Below are 20254 nucleotides of genomic sequence, written 5' to 3' on the forward strand. Positions count from 1 at the left end.
TATTCAATAAGCATAGTAAATTACATGAATGAAAGAATGAACAAATAACAATGTATTCACTTACTTGATCTAACCTATTCCATAAACCTTTGATGTAGGCATGATTATTATTCCCATTTTGTAGAGAAGATCTCTGAGGCCTTGTGGAGACAGGAAGTAACAGAGCCAGGATCTGCACCTAGGCAGTCTGGCTCCAGAACACAGGGTGGGGTACTCTGGTATGACTATCCCTTCCCTACATAGACTCCTTTGGAAGGTGGTATAAGAATTGGTCTGTTTCTCCAGCCTGCTGTGCATAGCACCAGGTAATCACTCAACACTTGGCTGGCAAACATCAAGAACAAGATGACCCTACACTTTCCATAAACCATTTACCCCAGAAGAGGGTCTCAGGGAGTATGAGGCTATGGTGTATTCTTACCTTGCCTTTGAACAGGATCACTGGACAGACAAATCGTCCTCTGCACCTGGCCGTCTTGCTACGGTTGACAAGGTCTTGCAACTTGCTCACCTGCACAGTGCTCTGAAACCTAGGGCATAGGCAAGAGACAGGTCAGGCTTCTAAGGGGGTAGTGTGTGTGTGTGTGTGTGTTCACAAGGACCCCACGTGAGCTCTACAGATGTGTGTGTGAATATTCATTTGAAATTTACTAAATGGGGCAGCCCACATGGCTCAGTGGTTTAGTGCTGCCTTCAACCCAGGGCATGATCCTAGAGTCCTGGGATCGAATCCCCTGTCAGGCTCCCTACATGGAACCTACTTCTCCCTCTGCCTGTGTCTCTGCCTCTCTTTCTCTCTCTGCATCTCTATGAATAAATAAATAAAATCTTAAAAAAAAAATAGGGGATCCCTGGGTGGCGCAGCGGTTTGGCGCCTGCCTTTGGCCCAGGGCGCGATCCACGAGACCCGGGATCAAATCCCACATCGGGCTCCTGGTGCATGGAGCCTGCTTCTCCCTCTGCCTATGTCTCTGCCTCTCTCTCTCTCTGTATGACTATCATAAGTAAATAAAATTTAAAAAAAGAATTAAAAAAAATAGAATCTTTAAGATGAATTAAATGAGCTACTTTGAAGACTTGGCAGCCATAATCAAATCAGGAGAGCCCTAAAAAAATAAAATAAGAAAGGGTCTCTTATAGACTCACCTACCAATTCTGAACAAAAGGCTTCAAATCAGCCAGGAAGCGCTTCTGATTGTACGAGAAAGGAGAGGCAGGACAGTTAAAAGAATGGAAAGCTATGCAGATTAAGTGAGTAGAAGGGAGGGAAGATGCCCATGTTCCTTTTTTTATAAGGGTTGAGCTTCCAGGTCAAGCCCTAAAGGGCATTTAATGCCTTCTATATCCTAATCCTTCTAGGCATCCATGTGTTATTGCATGGCACATGCATACAAATAATTGTTTCCGAATGAGTAAATTCAGCAACTCCTACACATCTGGGGTAACTTTTTAAGTCTATCTGGATGTTGTTGAGATTAATAAAGTCTTTTAAAAATACCACTGATTCCTTAGTAGTTTAGTGTTCATAGAAATATTCGCAAGTCATAGCTACTAAAAACATAATTACTATCAAGTGGGGGTCTGAAATTGAAGTTCAAAGAGGTTATCAAATAAAAACCTGGACCAATAGTTTGATGATCTTGGAAAGAGAACAAGGGGAGAAAGGAACAGAACTTACACTTCCCAAGGTGTATTTTTCTGTATGGTCTGATTTAAGACATTATTTTATAGTCTTTTTTTTTCTTTTTTGAAGACAGGAAGAATGGCAAACTTGAAGCTGGGGTGCCTCTTCAAGGTACTTGTAGGCTGGCACTGGCCACTGAGCCAGGCCCTAGAATGTCCCTGGCTCACTGATAACCAAGTTTTGCCACTTTCCCTCACTTGGTGTCTCTATGAAATAAAAAGGCACACCAGTACAAAATAATCCAACTCAGCTGCCAGAAGACTATGAAACAGCACATACAGCAGTGTCCACAGGACTCTTTGCCTTCTGGTGGCTCCAGGCCATGTTCACAAACCTGGTCAGCATCATCTATTGCAACAGAATCTCAATGAGTCACACCAGTAGCTTCCTCTGAGTTCTAAATGCCTTGAAACTGTGTTCAATTCTCCCAGGTTGAGACCTTCCATTTGACAAACTCCTAAGACCAAGATGGAGAACACGCCAGCATTTCCCTTTTAGGGGCTCTCAGCACTTTTTTTTTTTTTTTTTAAGATTTTATTTATTTACGTATGAGAGACACAGAGAGAGGCAGAGACATAGGCAGAGGGAGAAGGCAGGCTCCCTGCAAGGAGCCCGATGTGGGACTCGATCCCGGATCCCGGAATCATGCCCTGGGCCAAAGGCAGACCCTCAACGGCTGAGCCACCCAGGCGTCCCTCAGCACGCTTTTAATGTAGAAGCAGGCATACCTCTTTTGGTTAAGCTAGCTAGTGGTTCATTTTGCTGGTTCCCCTACTCAAAGAATCAATTCAGTTTCCATTCTCAGTAGTTCCTGTTTTTATTTTTATTATCTCTTGGCCTTAGGATCTTTTCCTTAAAGTGCTAACCACTGAGCTGTGTCTGGCACATGATACTCAGATTTGAATGAATAAACGTAGGCTTGTGTATTTATGTTTGTCTTGTGGGACTGAGCTATTAACCTGTGCAATCTGATGCTATCTCCGGGTAGATAGTGTCAGAACTGAGCTGAATTGTAGGAAACCCAGCTAGAGTCTGATAATTGGTGGTGTGGGGGGAACCGCCAAACCCTCCCATGTAGGAATCAGATGTAGAACTTAACCATTATTCCCCAATGCCTCATCTGTACTCCCCCATTTCTGACTCTTGTTACACTGTTATTGCTTATTTATTGGTCTGTGTTAGCTATAAGACCTAAGAGTAGGGACTTCATCTATCTGGTAGGGCTTCCAAGTGGATTCCTGGAGACTGCCACGTGGCAGCAGCTCAATGAACACTTGTTGATAAACACATGTCTTGGCTGTCAGAGATTCCTGTCCAGGCTTCTATTCCCAGATGATGGGCTAAACTGGTGAGGTGGACTAAGAGAACTAAACCACCTCCTGAATCCAGTTCTACCCTGGGTAATGTGGTCTAATTAGTGTCCTATTAACACCAAAGCCAGGTATGTAAAGAAGCAAAAAGTTCTGTTTTTTCCCCGAAAACATGGATATACTTCTTTCTCTTCAACTAAAAGGCATTGTCCACTCAAAATTACTTCAAGGCCTTACCAGAAGTAAAAAAAGTAAAAACAAAGTTTTTAGTAACTCCTCTAGGATTATGAATATACCACCATGGCCCTAGCCTAGAAGATGCGACCCTGCTGGTAAAAGAACGGTGGCAGTGGCAAAGAAAAGGCAGAGAGGTGCACAGAGCAGAGTGAAGACCCGAATTTTAAAACCACCCTGCTTACTACTTCTGTGATCTCTGGGAAAGGCAAGTTACTTCTCTTTTTTTTTTTTTTTTTAATATTTTATTTATTTATTCATGAGAGAGAGAAAGGCAGAGACAGGCTGAGAGAGGAGAAGCAGGCTCCCTGCGGGGAGCCCGATGCGGGACTCGATCCCAGGACTCCAGGATCATGCCCTGAGCCAAAGGCAGACGCTCAACTACTGAGCCACCCAGGAGTCCCATTTCTCTGGGTTTTAACTTTCTCTTTGGTACAATGGAAGTGATACCACCTACTTCATTGGGTAATTGCAGGACTTGAGTGAGCTAGGGCATGAAACCCTAACACCTGCGAAGTGTCAGGCACTCAGCTGACTTTCATTTCCTCTTCCTTAAGAGTCAGCACTGAGCTGTTTTCCTTCCAGGAAAAGCTTCTGTGAGGCAACCAAGATTGAGTTCCTTAATGTACTTCTACTACATGGTGGGGTGGCATCACCTGGGAGCTTGTGAGAAAATGCAGAAACTCAGACCCTACTCCAGACCTACTGAGTCAGATTTTGCACTGTCACTAAAAGCACAGGTGGTTTGCTCATAGTCTAGCTGAAGCAGCACCACCTTGAGCACAGTTGAGTTTAATATCAGAATGCAATCAGGGCACCAAGGTAAAACCATCAGCCAGCACTGAATAGGTTAAAGAGGAGGGCAAGGAAAAAGATCTTGTTTAGAAACTTTAGCTTAAGGGCATACAGATGTTGAGCCTACCTAATCGTGGAAGAAGTTAGAAAGAGAAACCATATACAACGGAGCCATAATAAAGCCCAAATCTTTAGGCTCAGAGACCCCTGGAATTCTTCAATTATATGACTGGGGATATAATACAATTTCTATGAACTATATGCAATTTGTTTTTCTAATACGTTCATTTTTCTCAGTGAGCCCCACCACAACTTCATGAGATGGCACACTTAATAGACATTACATTTTACAGATAAGGAAATTAAGGCTTAGTCCTTAAACTCCTCTGGTGATTCCTCTCTGGAGAGCCTTCCGTGGCTCCCTGTGGCCTACAGCAGTGGTTCTCAGGCTATAGCTTATGTTAAGACTCCTCTATGGAGTTCTCTAAGAAGGTAGATTCTGGAAATTATGATTCAGGGGCCCTAAAATCTGTGATTTTAGTGAGTGCTCAGGGGATACTAGCACAATAAAACCACTAACACCCACAAGTCCACACTCCTTGGCCTAATGATCAAGACCATATACAAACTGGTCTTTTAGGACATGTCAGGATTGCTGTGCATCCTTCCAGTTCCAGCTGAAGAGGACTTCTACCATGGACTCTTCCCAAACACACACACTCCAGGCAGAATTAACCATTCACTCATCACAACATTGCATCTACAGGGCCGTGCTTTCACAGATACTGTTAACAACAGCTCCTGGATTCTCTTAGAATCAGCAGCAAGCATGGAGACTAAGGGAATAAACTTTGAGATCACATGAGCCTGGAACCTCAATGCAGTGATTATTTTATTAGTGTCAAACAACTGCCACCATTTACTGACTACCTTTGGGTTCTATCCTGTGCTGGGTGCTTTCTATATGCTTTTATATGACCTGTTGTTACCCAAAGAAAGCACTCAGGCCTTGGAAGGCCCTCAATAAATGGTAGCTCTTACTCCTAACTCTTACAATAAACATGCCAGACTTGTAGTAGCCTCACTTATCATCTGGGATCACACTAGCCACTTTTCTAAACAGAGGTAGAGACTGACTAATGAGAAAACTAAGAGATAAAATAACTTGCCTAAGTTACTTACACAGCCAGCATGTAAACCCAAGCAGTCTGACTCCAGACCTCAGGCTCCTAAGCTCTACATATGGTTAAGTGCTCTTAAGCATGTCAACAACACAGTATAGCTGCTTCCACCCCCACGCTCTTAAAAAAGGACACTAAGGTTCAGAATGGTGGGGTGTGAAGTAAGCTGTCTTAGGTCAGTGAGCCCAAGGGTAGAGGGAGAAATAGAAGTCCAGGACTGTGACTTCCAATCATTCATTCTATTCGATGTTGCTTCATTGATATAACTTATCAAACTCTGAATGAAACAAAGACGCCAATACGCTTTCACACCTGGGGAAAGGGAGTCTATCCCGCCCAGTTCCCCACCCAGTTACAGACTTCCTGACTCTGGGGATGAGCTGTCAGAGCCTCCCCAGACAGGCACACTCTAGTTACATGATGCTCACGTGTCTTTCTCCTTCTCAGAACTTTCATACTCCAGGAACACGATGTGCTGGGGGTAGTGGCCACAGATATCCCCATTCACATTTTGGATCACACTGTAACAGTAGTCTCGGCCAAACAGCTCCAGACATCTCTTCTCAATGCGCTCAACCTGCACAGAGGAGGAGACCTGAGCATAAAGAAGATTCTGGGATTCTGAGTATGAGAATTCGGCAGTTTGTGACCTGCAGCAGTCACTGGGAATGACATGTGCCTGTGATTATTATTTAATGCCAGGAAGAGACACTTTGCTGGGACACAGGCCCTAGATGTTAGTTCATTAATCTATATACCATATGCTTTGGGGAGGGTCTCTGAACCACTCAATGTTGCAGTGAAACTGCTAAAATTTGAAGGGAAGGGTTACATTTTCATTAGATTTTTAAGGTGGTCCACAATCCGTAAAATATTAAGAACTCTTAGGTTACTTTAACTAGCATTAATCCATTATCTTCCCTTGACTCCAGATTACTCCCCATTCTCTAGCTACAGACAAATACCTAGACACTCTAGTTAGTGTACGGAGTAAAAGCTACAGACAAGGTTGTCTCCCCACACTCCATTTATTTATCAAATAAAAGGACTAGTTCTCCTTAAAAGTGCTTGTTTAGGTCACAGTTCAGGGAAAGGTCCACTAGAAAAAAAGGTGTAAGACGCACAGTTATCTTCACAAGTCTGCAAGAGATTGGGAAGCCTGGGGAGGCTTTGAGGCCAGCTGAAGTGAAAGTTAGGTATAACTTAACCCTAACCTTCAGGGATGTAAGATGGAAGAGGGGCTCAGCAAGCCACTGACCCTCTGCCGCCACTCAAAAGACCAATGGAGAGGAAAAAACTCATAGTGGCTTATACTAGGAATTTTCAAATTTTAAGATGCAGGAGAGTCATTAAGCAGCCTATTGAAAAACGCAAAGTCCAGGTTCCCACCCTCAGAAATTCTGACTCAGTAGAACTGGATGGGACCCAGGAACCTTTATTTTTGACAAGCACCCCAGACAATGCTGAAACAGGTGGTCCTCAGGCTAAGTTGTGAAAACCACTTGGTTGTTTGGAGAGTGGGAAAGTCCCATCGTGACCGAAGTCTTCCCTAGGTTACTCCAGAGAGTAGCAGGATGCCAACTGCAGGATAATCCAGCAAGCAACAACCCCTCAAGCCAAACCAGAGTTTCATGGCCCAGAATCCCACTGAAAAGCCTGATGCTAAACCTGCCAAAAGCACATGGGGAATAAGAGATAGGAGGATCCTCAAGATTCCCTTTGAATGCCAAACAGTGCCTTGGATGGGAATGGCCTTACCAGGCTGGATGCCTTCCAGGTCTGGATAAGGAGACTGAAGGGAATCCCAAGGGTAGGAAAAAGAGGAACTGAGACTTACTTCTGATAAGCGAATAGAGTGAGCGTGGGCTGTTTTCCTAATTTTTAGGGGAAAGAAAGGGACGGGCCTAAGTGTAAAGTCATGCTAAGGCTGAATATGGAAGCAACACATTCGGTCCATGTGTGACCTCTCACCCGGAGCAATCCTCAGACTTTTCTTTTTTTTTTTTTTACCATCTCAGCCTGGGGGCTTTTGTATCCACAACTGACGCACGGGAATAACCCCCGTCAGTTTCCCCTAATGTCTGAACGCGGTCCCTCAGCTCTGATCCTTCACCACCAAACGCCTTTGTCTCACCCCAAAGGACATCCTTCCTTGGCTCATTCCGACCCTCGTTTCTCCTTCTGCAGTTTCTGAACCCGAACTCTACTCTCCGGGTCCAGACCCTGGGAGCTTCCCTCTCTTTCCTCTGACCTCTGGCCTCAGCCCCTCCTCCGTAACTTTTCAAGCCAACGAGCTTCCCTTTGTAGCCATCACACCTCCAAACTCACCTTAGAGCCGCCCGTCCCGCTGCAGTCCTTGGCCCGGTACTGAGTCCGGGAGAACTCCTCCAGCAGCTCCCCGAGCCCCGGCTCCTGCGGCGGCGGGCTGCCCGAAGAAGCCGACGGCCCCGCCGAAGCGGCGGCGGCGGCCCTAGCGCCCGCCATGGCCCAGCCCCGCGTCCCCTTCGGAGCCCCGCGTCCCCCTCAGCGCGCCTCAGCCCTGCCCATGGCACCTGGAGACACCGACTCGGCGTCCGGAACCTCCCGAGCCGCCTCAGCCGCCGCCTTCCCTTCCCACTTCCGGCCCCGCCCCACCCCGCCGGATGTTTACTTCGGCCCTGGCCAATCGGAGCCCGGGGCCCGCACCCCGCCCCGTGGCTGCCGGCCCGCCCCCAAGCGAGGAGCGGTCCAAGTGGTCTGGGGGGAGGGAGCCGCGGCCCCGCGCCGATACCTCTTGCCTCCGCCCCTCGGGGTTTCCCCTGGGGAAGCCGGGCTGAACCATTGGTGCTGCGGGAGGGGGGTTCGTGCGGGAACCGGGAGGAAGGAACTATGGGAATGAACCCGAGGAAGGCTGGACTACACCATTACAGGGCGAGGAGGCGGCCACGCGCGAGGCAACGCTCCTTAGTGTGGCAGTCACGGTAATAATAGTGAGTAAAAGTAAAACTGCGTTTCATGAGACAAGTTTTGCGCGGCTCCTCACAACGTCCCTGCGACTATCGTGCACCTATAGACAGCCCGTGTTATCAAAGAAGGAAACGGGAGTCTTGACTGTTGAAATTCTAGGATTGGAAAGCACCATATTTTTCTTTTTCTTTTCTTTCTTTCTTTTTTTTTTTGTTTTTTTTTTTGTTGTTGTTAATGCAACATTTCAAACATTCACAGAAGTGGAGAGAGTAGTATAAGGGGCCCCTCACGGATCCATTAGTCAGTTGGAGCAACAACCAACACGTGCCAATCTGGTTTAATCCATCTTTTCCCCCATCCAGTTGAGTAATTCTATGGCAAATCTCGTGATTTCATCTGTGAATATTTCAGTATTTATGTCTAACAGATTAGTAGTGTTACAAAATGATTTAAAAAAAGAAAAAGTCGAGGAGTGTTAAAAAACAAAATTCAAGTAAATTTGGCTTTAATCAACTAATTTATGAACCCAACAGGATCCTGGGTAACAAGTAGAAAGGAGCTCTGCGGAACTGTACAAAATGGAAGGATTTTATAGTCAGAAGGTGGGACAGGAAAGTTAAAAGAGCGGATCGTTCATCAGTTGATCTTTCCTTATGGGAAGACAGGGGGGTCTTATTAAAGTGCAGATTACCTCACTAATGCTGATCAGGAAATTCCCCAATAATTGGTTTAAAATTAGATTCTGGGAGAAGCTGAAACTGCAGCCAGGATAGGTTTTAAGCCTTGATGGTGTTTAGCAAAAGTGACTCCGCATGGGGCCTGTTGTTTCTTTTTAACAGGTGATACAAATAAATTTAATTAATACCTCCTGAAGCAGGCAGTCTCTGGTCCTCTTAAGAGTCCAGAGAACTGCAAAATGGGGCGGGAGGCAAGAAGCTTTTATAGGATAAAAAATAAGGAACAAGGAAGAGAAAAAATAGAAAATAGATGAAGAACAAGGAAGTAAGTATAGAGCCCGAATTGGCTTGTAGCCAGGGCAAAGGGATGCAAGAGTAGCAGACTCTGGGGGGGGGGGGTCCCCAAACAGACTAGGTTCAGCTGCTGGCCGCTGACAAAATCCAAAGGCAGAGCAACTGAGTGGTAGTGAAACGAGAGGATTTTACTTCAGCGGGACCAACAGAGGGAAGACAGCTGACTAGCATCTCAAAGACTCTCCAACATGCCAAAAACTTCCAGATTTATATAAGGAAAATGTGGGACAAAAGTTGGTGGATACCTAAGACAGTAAAATTATGGTCAATCATTGTCATGGGTGCGGTCTGGCTGGCTGGGGCAGCCCTTATGAAGGACTTGAGGTAGTTGTGGTTACCACCATCCGATACTTTGCCTGCAAAAATCTTTTGCTTGAGTTAAGAAATAAACTGGAGGGGCACCTGGGTGGTTCAGTGGTTGAGTGCCTTGGGCTGGGGTCTTGGTTCTGGGATCGAGTCCCATATTGGGCTCCCCGCAGGAAACCTGCTTCTCTCTCTGCCTGTGTCTCTGCCTCTCTCTCTCTCTCTGTCTCTCATGAATAAATAAATAGAATCTTAAATAAACTGGAAAGAAGAACCTAATCAATTCGAAAGTTTGTGGTCACAATGGAGTGGGTTGAAGTCCTCTTTCAGATTTGGTGATTGGGGATTGGCTGACTAAAGCTACTGTGTTTCTGGTCAAGCAGAGCATTTACAGGGAGACGAAAGTTCTGAGTTTCTGTTTGTTAACCTGGTAGGCAGAATGGTTCTATCTTAAGGCTAAGAATTTACTTAACCCATTTCCCTTTTTGATCATCCTCTTGAATGGTTTGATTTAAAACGTATTAGTATAAACTCTCAGTTACCATGGTCTCTTCAGGTCTCAGTATAGTATTCACGAAAGATGATATCAGGATTGTATTCTTGGAACTGGTTAAGTTCTCCTGTTTTCTGTTGTCATTCCAGTTAGAAATCATTTTTGGATGATCAGTGGCTGCACACATGCATTTAAAACTTTTGGGAGAAAAAAAAACTTTTGGGAGAATGTAATGTATAGGGAGACAGTAATAATGATTTTTTAAAATAAGACACAGGCAGAGGGAGAAGCAGGCTCCCCATGGGGAGCCTGATGCGGGATTTGATCCCGGGACCCTGGGATCATGACCTGGGCCAAAGGCAGACGTTCAACCACTGAGCCACCCAGGGGTCCCGACAGTGATAATTATTACCAAAAATAATATTCATGATCCAAGCCAGCCAGAATACTGAGAATATTTCTTTAAGCCAGTTTGCTTGTTTATGTATTTTGCATATTTCATGTAACTGTGTCTCCACTTCTGCAGAAGTGTTTATCAAGCAAGCTTGTCCCAGAGAAACTGAGGCACTGGAAATCAGGAAGAAGTCTGTCACAAGCAGAAAGAACTGTAGGATTACTAGCAGCATAGCAAATCTTTACAGGTGAGGGGAAGGGAAAAGGCGGAGAAAAGAATCATAAATGTAGAGGCCATTTTTAGGCAAATAGGTGTGAGCAATGGAATGTAGAAAGAGACCACATCGACCCCCTGGCCCAATACAGACAGGCCCCTTCAGGTGACCCACATCAAAATGGCCATAGGCCCTACGAGCCAATGGGCTACTTACAACCAGGCATGGTTAACAAAAAAGGGAAAATACCATGCCGCCATACTTCCTCACCTTCCACCTTTGAAAACAGCTCCCAGTAAAGACTCCTAACTCTGGGAAACGAACTAGGGGTGGTGGAAGGGGAGGAGGGCAGGGGGTGGGGGTGAATGGGTGACGGGCACTGAGGGGGGCACTTGACGGGATGAGCACTGGGTGTTATTCTGTATGTTGGTAAATTGAACACCAATAAAAAATAAATTTATTTAAAGAAAGAAAAAAGAAAGAAAGAAAGAAAGAAAGAAAGAAAGAAAGAAAGAAAGAAAGAAAGAAAGAAAGAAAGAAAAAAACAGCTCCCAGGAGGCCTAAGTGGCTCAGTTAGCTAAATGTCTGCACTCGGTTCAGATCCTCATTCAGGGTCCTGGAATCAAGCCTCACGTTAGGCTTAGGCTCCCTGCTCAGCGGGGAGCCTGCTTTTCTCTCACCCTCTGCCCCTTCCCCCTGCTCATGCTTGCTCTGTCTGTCCCTCTCTCTCAAATAAATAAATAAAATCTTTAAAAAATAAGAAAAAGAGCTCCCACCTACTGCCTCATTGCAGACAGTCTTTCCTCTGCTGTCTTGACTGCCACTCCCTTGCAGTGTATTCAGTAAGATTCTATCCTGTTTGTTCTGGCTCAGGTGAATCCTTTCACCATCCAGGCCACTGGCTTCTACCTGATTGACACCCCACATTTGGGGGCCCCCACCTGAGAGAGACACCATAATAAAGAGACCTTCAGGGACGCCTGAGTGGCTCAGTGGTTGAGTATCTGCTTCACCTCGGTGTGATCCCGCGGTCCCAGGATCCAGTCCCACATTGGGCTCCCTGCATGGAGCCTGCTTCTTCCTCTGCCTGTGTCTCTGCCCCTCTTTGTATCTCAAATGAATGAATAAATAAAATCTTAAAAAAAAAAAAAGAAGAGAGACCTTCATAGTGTAAGGATTAGGAAAAGGATGGTCAGAAAGGGAGGGAGAAATGGAAAGAAACGTCTTTGATCCAACTTCTTGGGAGGAAGCAGTCTACCTTGATGTCAGCTGCTTCTCCTCCTAATCAATTTGCTTTTGAGGTCTTTAACATTCACACAGGACCAGATGTCAAGTGGCACCTTCTTCAGTTGGGAAATAATCACCCGAGTTTTGACACTTTGTAATTTGGCAGTGGTGTCAGTGGTCAACAGTACTGGGTAGAGTCCTTTTCATCTCACTTGCAAAAGCATTGGAGTAATTTAATAACTATCTGCAAATGACAAAAGATTTTAAAATGCCTATGCTTAAAGATCTGATGATACTTAAGGGCATCTGGCTGGCTCAGTCAGTAGAGCATGTGACCCTTAATATCAGAGTCAAGCCCCACATTGAGTATGAAGCCTACTTAAAAAAAAAAATCTGATGATAATATAATGGAATCGGCAAGAAAATTTGCTCATTTCAATGGCATAAAAATTTTTTAAATGATTCCTGAAATTTTAAATGGTAACATTAAGGCAGGGTCTATCAGATTTTATACAAGTTCTGGAACACTTCTGTTAAAAACACACCCATCATACAAATATAAACCAAGGAGATTAAACATCATTTCCTACACTTCTTTGCAATTTAATAAATCAAACCTAGTTTATAGCGAGAGAGAACAAATCTTTTGAGATGTTCTAGGGACCCTCTGAGATTCTCAAAGTTAGTTCAAGGTTTTAAAAAAAACCAACTTCTTTTAGATTTTGATTTGGGAGAAGTTTGTCAAAAATATCCACTTAGGGGCAGCCGGGTGGCTCGGCAGTTTAGCGCCACCTTCAGCCCAGGGCCTGATCTTGGAGACCCAGGATCGAGTCCCACGTTGGACTCCCTGCATGGAGCCTGCTTCTCCCTCTGCCTGCGTCTCTGCCTCTCTCTCTGTGTGTCTCTCATGAATAAATAAATAAAATCTTTAAAAAAAAAAATCCACTTAGGGGTGCTTGGCTGGGTCAGTTGGAGGAACATGTGACTCTTGATCTCTGGGTCATGAGTTTGAGCCCCACATTGGGTGTAGAGATTACTTAAATAAGTAAAACTTTTTCCCCCAAAATGTATTTATTTATTTGAGAGTATGTGTGAGCTCACAAGTGGAGGGAGGGGCAGAAGAAGAGAATCTTCAATCAGACTTCCTGTTGAGCGTAGAGGCCGGCAAGGGGCTTGATCTCACAACCCAAACTAAGGTCATGATCTGAGCCAAAAACAAGAGTAGGACACTCAACTGACTAAACTGACTAGGCACCCCAAGTAAAACTGTATTTAAAAAAAAATCAATTGAATCAAAGTGACAAAGACTTTTTGAAGGCAAATACAGAAAGTTACATAGTTGTTTAAAAATGAAACACCCTAAGTTCTTTTAATATTGAGAAGACTGGGGCAGCCCGGGTGGCTCAGCAGTCCAGGGGGTGATCCTGGAGACCAGGGATCAAGTCCCACGTCAGGCTCCTTGCATGGAGCCTGCTTCTCCTTCTGCCTGTGTCTCTGCCTTTCTCTGTGTGTGTGTCTCTCATGAATAAATAAATAAAATCTTTAAAAAATATATTGAGAAGACTGGGTTTTCTTCAGTAATCAAAGACCTGATAGAGACAACATGAAGCACAGTAAATTATTTTGGTAAGACACAAAATCTTTACTTTCCAGGTAGATTCACTTAAAAGGTAAAGAAAAATTTGTGTGTTTTTTTTTAAAGATTTTGTTTTTATTGGGACACTGGGGTGGCTCAGCGGTTGAGCATCTGCTTTTAGCTCAGGGCGTGATCCTGGGATCCAGGATCAGATCGAGTCCTCATTGGGCTCCCTGTGGGGAGCCTGCTTCTCCCTCTGCCTGTGTTTCTGCCTCTCTCTCTGTGTCTCTCATGAATAAATAAATAAATCTTTAAAAAAAAGATTTTGTTTTTATTTATTCATGAGAGACACAGAGAAAGAAGCAGAGGGAGAAGCAGAGTTCCTGCAGGGAGCCTGATGTGGCACTTAATCCCAGGACCCTGGGATCATGCCCTGAGCCAAAGGCAGACGCTCAACTGCTGAGCTACCCAGGCGTCCCTTGCATGTGATTTCTTACTAAGAGAAGACCAATAATCTAACCAAACTTTCTCCTTTTAACAGAGAGAAAACAAAATACTTATTTTGTACCAGTGTACTTTTGATATTAAAACTTATTTTTTCGGGATCCCTGGGTGGCGCAGTGGTTTGGCGCCTGCCTTTGGCCCAGGGCACGATCCTGGAGACCCGGGATCGAATCCCACGTCGGGGCTCCCGGTGCATGGAGCCTGCTTCTCCCTCTGCCTATGTCTCTGCCCGCCCCCCCCACCTCTGTGACTATCATAAAAAAAAAAAAAAATCTAAAAAAAAAACAACTTATTTTTTCAAGTTTTTAATTTTAATTCCAGCATAGTTAATATACAGTGTGAAATTTGTGTCAAGTGTACAATATAGTGAATCAGCAATTCCATAGCTAAGGCAGACACTTAACCACTGAGCCACCCAGGTGTCCTCAACAATTCCATACATTGCTCACTGGTCATCATAAATATACCCTTAATCCCTTTGTCTATTTCACTCACCCTCCATCAACCCCACTGGTAATCATCAGTTCTCTATAGTTAAGAGTCTGTTTCTTGGTTTGCCATCCCCCTCACTTTTCAATTTCCTTTGTTTACTTTGCTTCTTAAATTCCACATGAGTGAAATCATATAGTATTTGTCTTTTTCTGACTGACATATTTTGTTTAGGATTATACTCTAGCTCCATCTATGTTGCAAATGGCAAGATTTCTTCTTTCTTTTCTTTCTTTCTTTCTTTCTTTCTTTCTTTCTTTCTTTCTTTCTTTCTTTCTTTCTTTCTTTCTTTCTATGTGTGCACGTGCGAGCAGGGGTCAGGGGGAGGGGCAGAGAGAATCTTAAATGGGGCTCGATATCACAACCCTGAGATCTCTACCTGAGTTGAAATTAAGAGTTGGGTATTTGGATCCCCGGATGGCTCAGCGGTTTAGCCCCTGCCTTTGGCCCAGGGTGTGATCCTGGAGACCCGGGATCAAGTCCCATGTCAGGCTCCCTGCATGGAGCCTGCTTGTGTCTCTGCCTCTCTCTCTGTGTCTCTCATGAATAAATAAATAATAAAATTAAAAAAAAAAGAGTTGGGTATTTAACCAGCTGTGCCACCCAGGTACCCCAGTTATCTTTCTTGCTGACAAATTCTGTAACAGAGATAATATTGATGTAGAAAGATGTTAGGGCTTGAAGCTGATGCCCAAGTTAGAATTCTTGAGATATCTTGATAGAATTCTTGAGATAAAAACATGATTTTATTAAAGCACAGGGATAAGACCCATGGGGAGAAAGAACTGCACTAGGGTCATGATGAGTGGCTCATTACATACTTTAAAATTGAGGGGGTTAGGGATAGTGTAAGTCTCTAAGGAATTTTGGAAGCAAAGTTCCAGGACCTTGAGGGGGCTAGCTGGGAAAAGGTCATTTACTACTGTCTAATAAAACCTTAGTCATGAGACCCTTCAGATATACTGGAGGGCCATATGCTTGGGGGATGATTGCCAACACGTATCTTGAGTTTAGAGATAAAGGAAATTTCTAAAGGAATTTTTTATTTTTTTTAAAGGCTTTATTTACTTGAGATATCTTGTGAGACACAGAGAGGCAGAGACCTAGGCAGAGGGAGAAGCAGGCTCTCTGTGGAGAGCCCAATGTGGTACTGGATCCCAGGACCCCAGGATCACGACCTAGGTCAAAGGCGCTCAACCACTAAGCCACCCAGGTGCCCCTAAAGGAATTTTTATATGCTAAAATAGACTTAAAGGATCCTGGGGATTGGGCTAAGATTGCCTTTTGCCCTTAGCAAAGTGTTAACATTGAGGGAATTGAGTCCCTAGAGGAATGCCATTCTGAGTATTTCAAGGACTTGTCAATGGGCTGTAGGTAGTAAGGACATTTCGTAATTTCTCTTCTGTCTTTGTTTCCCACATCAACATGAATTTATTTGACTTTTGGTAAGCCTGGGTAGAATAAAAATTGTATGTCAGCATTTTTTTTTTTTTAACTCTAAAGGCATGCCTGTTTTAATTAAACCAACAAGGGGGCACCTGGTTGGCTTAGTTAGTTAAGTGGCCAACTTTGGGTTTCTGCTCGTCATGATCTCAGGATGGTGAGATCGAGCCCTGCGTTGGGCTCTGCACTCAGCAGGTCAGAGCCTGCTTGAGATTCTTCCTCTCTTGCCCCTCCCCCTGCTTGTGTATGCACACACACATTCTCTCTCAAATAAACAAATGTCTTTAAAAAATTAACAAAATAATTAAACCAACAAATTTAAACTAGTTTACCCCTCCCCAAAGTTATCTAGATCATACGAACTTGAAAAACATTTGGGTTAGGGGCACTTGGGTGGCTCAGTTGGTTAAGTGGTTAAGTGTCTGACTCAGGTCATGATCTAAGAGTCCAGGCTCCCTGTTCAGCGGGGTGTCTGCTTCTGCCTCTTTCTTTGCCCCCCCCCATTCTCTCCTTTTCTCTCTCAAATAAGTAAATAAAATCTTTAAAAAAAAAAAATTTGAGTTAGTTTTCTATATTTCCGAGAGTATACTTGATTTATATAAATATTTGATTTTCTTTAAGTCAATTAAATAGAACTGTCTACAAATAAATTTTGGCAGCACCGTCTAGAGGTAGATAAGTCACATATCTGTAACTACTTATATAGACATGCATAACCATATTTTATGCAGAGATCTCCTAGCTTTTATTTTTTAAATTTTAGCCATGAGACAGGTTTGATAATGCAAAACTCACATTATAAATAAAAGTTAGGATGCCTGTGTGGCTCAGTCGGCTAAGTGTCTGCCTTCAGCTCAGGTCATGATCTCAAGTTTCTGAAATCAAGCCCCACATTGGGCTCCCTGCTCTGTGGGGAGTCTGCTTCTCCCTTGCCCTTTGTCCCTCCCCCCGCTTATGCTTGCTCTCTCTCTCACTCTATCAAATAAATAAATAAAATCTTTAAAAAGAAAAAAAAAAGTTGAATCCAAATTGTGTTTCTGACAGATGAAATGAGTTAAGATTACCTGTTCAGATGGCTTAAACTTTCTGGTAATATTTGTGACAAAAGCTTTTAAGATTCTTTTTTTTTTTTTTTTAAGATTTTATTTATGTATTCATTTATGAGAGACACAGAGAGGCAGAGACATAGGCAGAGGGAGAAGCAGGCTCCCTGTGGGAAGCCTGATGTGGGACTCTATCCCATGACCCCGGGATCACGACCTGAGGTGAAGGCAGACCTCAACCACTGAGCCACCCAGTCATCCTCCTTTTCCCTCCTTCTTGATAAGAATTACCTCCCTAAGGTTTGCATTTCAAACAGATGGTTCTCAGCTCCTAGAGAAGACCACTTAGAACATTTATATTTCAAAGACAAAGAATGCAAGTTCCTCAAAACAAGACTGTTGTTCCCTAAACCCAGAATTTTTACAGTACCTAGGAGCCTTTTGAGATAAATAGGAAAGATTTTCAAGTTGGTACAAAGAAGGGTGACAAAACATGAGAGATTCCTAACTCTAGGAACCAAACAACTGGCAGTGGAAGGGGAGGTGGGTGGGGGATGGGGTGACTGGGTGACAGGGACCGAGGGGGGCATTTGACGGGATAAGCACTGAGTATTATACTGTATGTTGGCAAATTGAACTTCAATTAAAAAAATAGAGAAAGAAAAAAGGATAGATGGGCTTTTTCTGTTCTTGCAAAAACTCAATTTGTAAGACAAGGATAGTCATTTTTTAATTTGTCAGAGAATTGGAGTTGCTTAAATCCTTTCAAACATCTTGTTAAGTTTCATCCAGGACAAAGTATTGAACAACTTTGCAAGTTGTGCAAAGTGCAAGAAGTGTCCTAGAAGAGGGTGCAATAGCTACTACCCTCCCCAGGACCAGAGTCACTCCCAAACATTGCCAAAAGAAAGGACTTAGACAATCCCCCCAAGAGCTGGCAAGAGTTGGTATGATCCTACCTGCAACCCACATTTCTGGTCTGGCCATAATTTTGGCTTCTAACCTAACTATTGAGCTGCCTGTACTTGCAAGATGTGACAACCTATGTGCCCTAAGTAGGCAGCCAAGCCAAGTTCTCAGGACAAAAACTGAGACAAACAAGAAAGAAGGCAATAGTTATCTCTGGGAAAGAAAGGATTGATAACCAATGGTTACCCCCAAACCAAGTTCCAAGTGTCTAGACTTGGAAAGGAAGGGACAGTTTCACAGTGTGAAAATTCACAATTCCTTTCAGTCAGACTCCAGAGATCCAGGAGATCGGCACCAATAAGAATTCTCATCCTTAGGCTTTTTGTCTGTTTTCCCAGGATACCATCTGAAGCCTAAAAGCAAGCGGGGTTCAAAGTGCAGAGTTGGCCCTGGTATCCACCAGATTTTGGCAAGATTTTCCATTAATTTTAATTTTAGTTTCCCCTTAGCCTTTTGAGGGAATAACAGGTATGTTTATTGGAAAATCCTTTGGAGTCCCATCAACCCTGGGAGGGGCCTATATGGGGAGAATCTTCCTTCAAAGGTAGGTATGGGGGCATTCGAGTTGGTGTGGAAGGATTAGCTCAAACCTTTAAGGGCAATCTTTTTTTCCAGTGTCCTGGCTAGTTGCAAATGAGGCAGTGAATTCTGGGCCAGAATTTTAGTGATGAACTCCCACATGTGTGCAATGGGGGAAGCCCAGATAAAATCTAACTACTGTGAGTTTGCTCCTTGGTGAGTCACAGAGAGAAACTACACCAGGTGGGTTATCACATCAAGAAAACTTTATTTTGCAGCAAATAAGGAGATCACGAGGAATAACTTCCAAAGCCGTGACTACTGGGACAAAGGTGAGTGGGTTCCTTCTATTTAGTGTTAGGATGATTATTAGGTAGGGGAGCTTTGTCATTCCTATATAGAGGTGTGCATAAGGTTGTTTATGCACCTTAAAGAAATATGTCTATATGTATATTGTATGTTATGTAAATGAGGCTTGTGCTCTTCCTGGGACAGAGATTTTAATATTATAATGAGGTAAAAAAACTGTCCACCACTCTGTGGGTCACTCCATGGTCCATCTGCACAAGTGTGAGTCAGGGGTGGGGGTGGGGGTTAAGTTCAAACTGGTTGGGGTGGTCTGGGCCACCTGGAACTCTTTGTCTGGCAGTCGATGTTGCTTGAGGGTTAGTTTTGGTTTCCACTATAGGTTGCTATGCCTCTTGGGTCTTTTGTCTGAGTTGGGAGATAAGTTGGAAAGAACAGTTTAAGGAAATATGTGGGAAAGGTCAGTGGATACAAGCAGGTGAGAGCAGTACAGGTCAGCAAGGGTTCTAGCTGGTGACAAAGGTGTTTTAAATTTCTGGCCTTGGAACTGTTGAAGCTGTAAGACCACAAACTTGGCAGGCTTTTAAGGTTTTTTAGTCTCTTCATTGTGGATAGGCAATTCAGAGAGAGGATTAAGAGACTGTGAATGCTCAGGTAAAGGATAGAGGGAGTAGGAGGAGTCAGGTCTGTCTTAGAGTCCTTTGTTTTAGGTACCTCTCGTGTCTTTAATTTTTCATTAGTCTTCCTGGAAGACCCAAAACTGTAATTAAGTAAAGACTTAGTATGGTTATGGAGGGCTTAGCATACATAACTTGATATAGAACTTGTTGTCTTATTTTTAATCATTCTAAAATAGCAATACCAAGATGATTACCAATAATGTGGTTATTAAATTCGGCTTTAGCTTGCTTTGTAGTTCTTTTTTCCTTAAGATATATCCCACTTGGGGCACCTGGGTGGCTCAGTCGGTTAAGCGTCTGCCTTCAGCTCAGGTCATGATCCCAGGGTCCTGGGACAGAATCCTGCGTCCGGCTCCCTGCTCCATGAGGAGTCTGCTTCTCCCTCTCTCTCTTGTGCTCACTCTCTCTCTCACTCTTTCAAATAAATAAATAAAATCTTTTTTTAAAAAAAGATATATCTTACTAAAGATTCCCCATTAAATCTTTGTTGCTTCTTTTTCTTTTCTTTCTTTCTTTTTTTTTCAAGTAGGCTCCACACCCAACATGGGGCCTGGAACTCACGACTCTGAGATCAAGAGGTGCATGCTCTACTGACTGAGCCTGTCAGGAGCCCCTAAATCTCTGTTTTAAAGTCATTTAAAACAACTCTTCTCTGTTCAAGTTGATGTCTGCAACTTGAAGTACAGTTAAGTTCACTTGCTTAAGTTTATTTTCTACATTTAGAGACTGAGAAGCCTGGTGAGCCTCCCAAATGTTGAGAACTGCAGATGATTTGGTTTGGTCAGATCACCCACAGTCCCCTAGCATAGGACTTCTCAGCCTTGACTTTGTAGCAGAACTCAATCAGACACTTAATAGGGCTTGTTAAAGAACACTGGGCTCGGGACACCTGGGTGGCTCAGCAGTTGGGTGC

The 20254-nt window shown here is 43.8% G+C and overlaps 1 protein-coding gene and 1 long non-coding RNA gene across 12 annotated transcripts in view; one reads left to right on the forward strand and one right to left on the reverse strand.

Annotated features, from left to right (window-relative positions):
- The window catches only part of MTMR14 (myotubularin related protein 14), a 46480-nt gene extending 38646 nt beyond the window's left edge, over nucleotides 1–7834 (reverse strand). For 7 of the 9 annotated variants that reach the window (XM_072785245.1, XM_072785242.1, XM_072785243.1 and 4 more), the window contains exons 1-3: nucleotides 7533–7834; nucleotides 5633–5781; nucleotides 422–530 (exon numbers count right to left, since the gene is read on the reverse strand). In XM_072785245.1, the coding sequence (XP_072641346.1) occupies nucleotides 422–530; nucleotides 5633–5781; nucleotides 7533–7688 (414 nt within the window). In that variant the 5' untranslated portion in view covers nucleotides 7689–7834. The remainder of the gene's footprint in view (nucleotides 1–421; nucleotides 531–5632; nucleotides 5782–7532) is intronic. The other 2 variants (XM_072785248.1, XM_072785249.1) reach the window with 2 other exon arrangements.
- Nucleotides 7835–7963: 129 nt separating this feature from the next.
- The window catches only part of LOC140609888 (uncharacterized), a 51486-nt gene continuing 39195 nt past the window's right edge, over nucleotides 7964–20254 (forward strand). The window contains exons 1-3 of one of the 3 annotated variants that reach the window (XR_012011602.1): nucleotides 7964–8173; nucleotides 10504–10618; nucleotides 18634–18687. This is a non-coding gene — a long non-coding RNA (uncharacterized lncRNA). The remainder of the gene's footprint in view (nucleotides 8174–10503; nucleotides 10619–18633; nucleotides 18688–20254) is intronic. The other 2 variants (XR_012011601.1, XR_012011603.1) reach the window with 2 other exon arrangements.

Source organism: Canis lupus, chromosome 19, assembly GCF_048164855.1.
Source record: "Canis lupus baileyi chromosome 19, mCanLup2.hap1, whole genome shotgun sequence".
Lineage (NCBI taxonomy): Eukaryota > Metazoa > Chordata > Mammalia > Carnivora > Canidae > Canis > Canis lupus.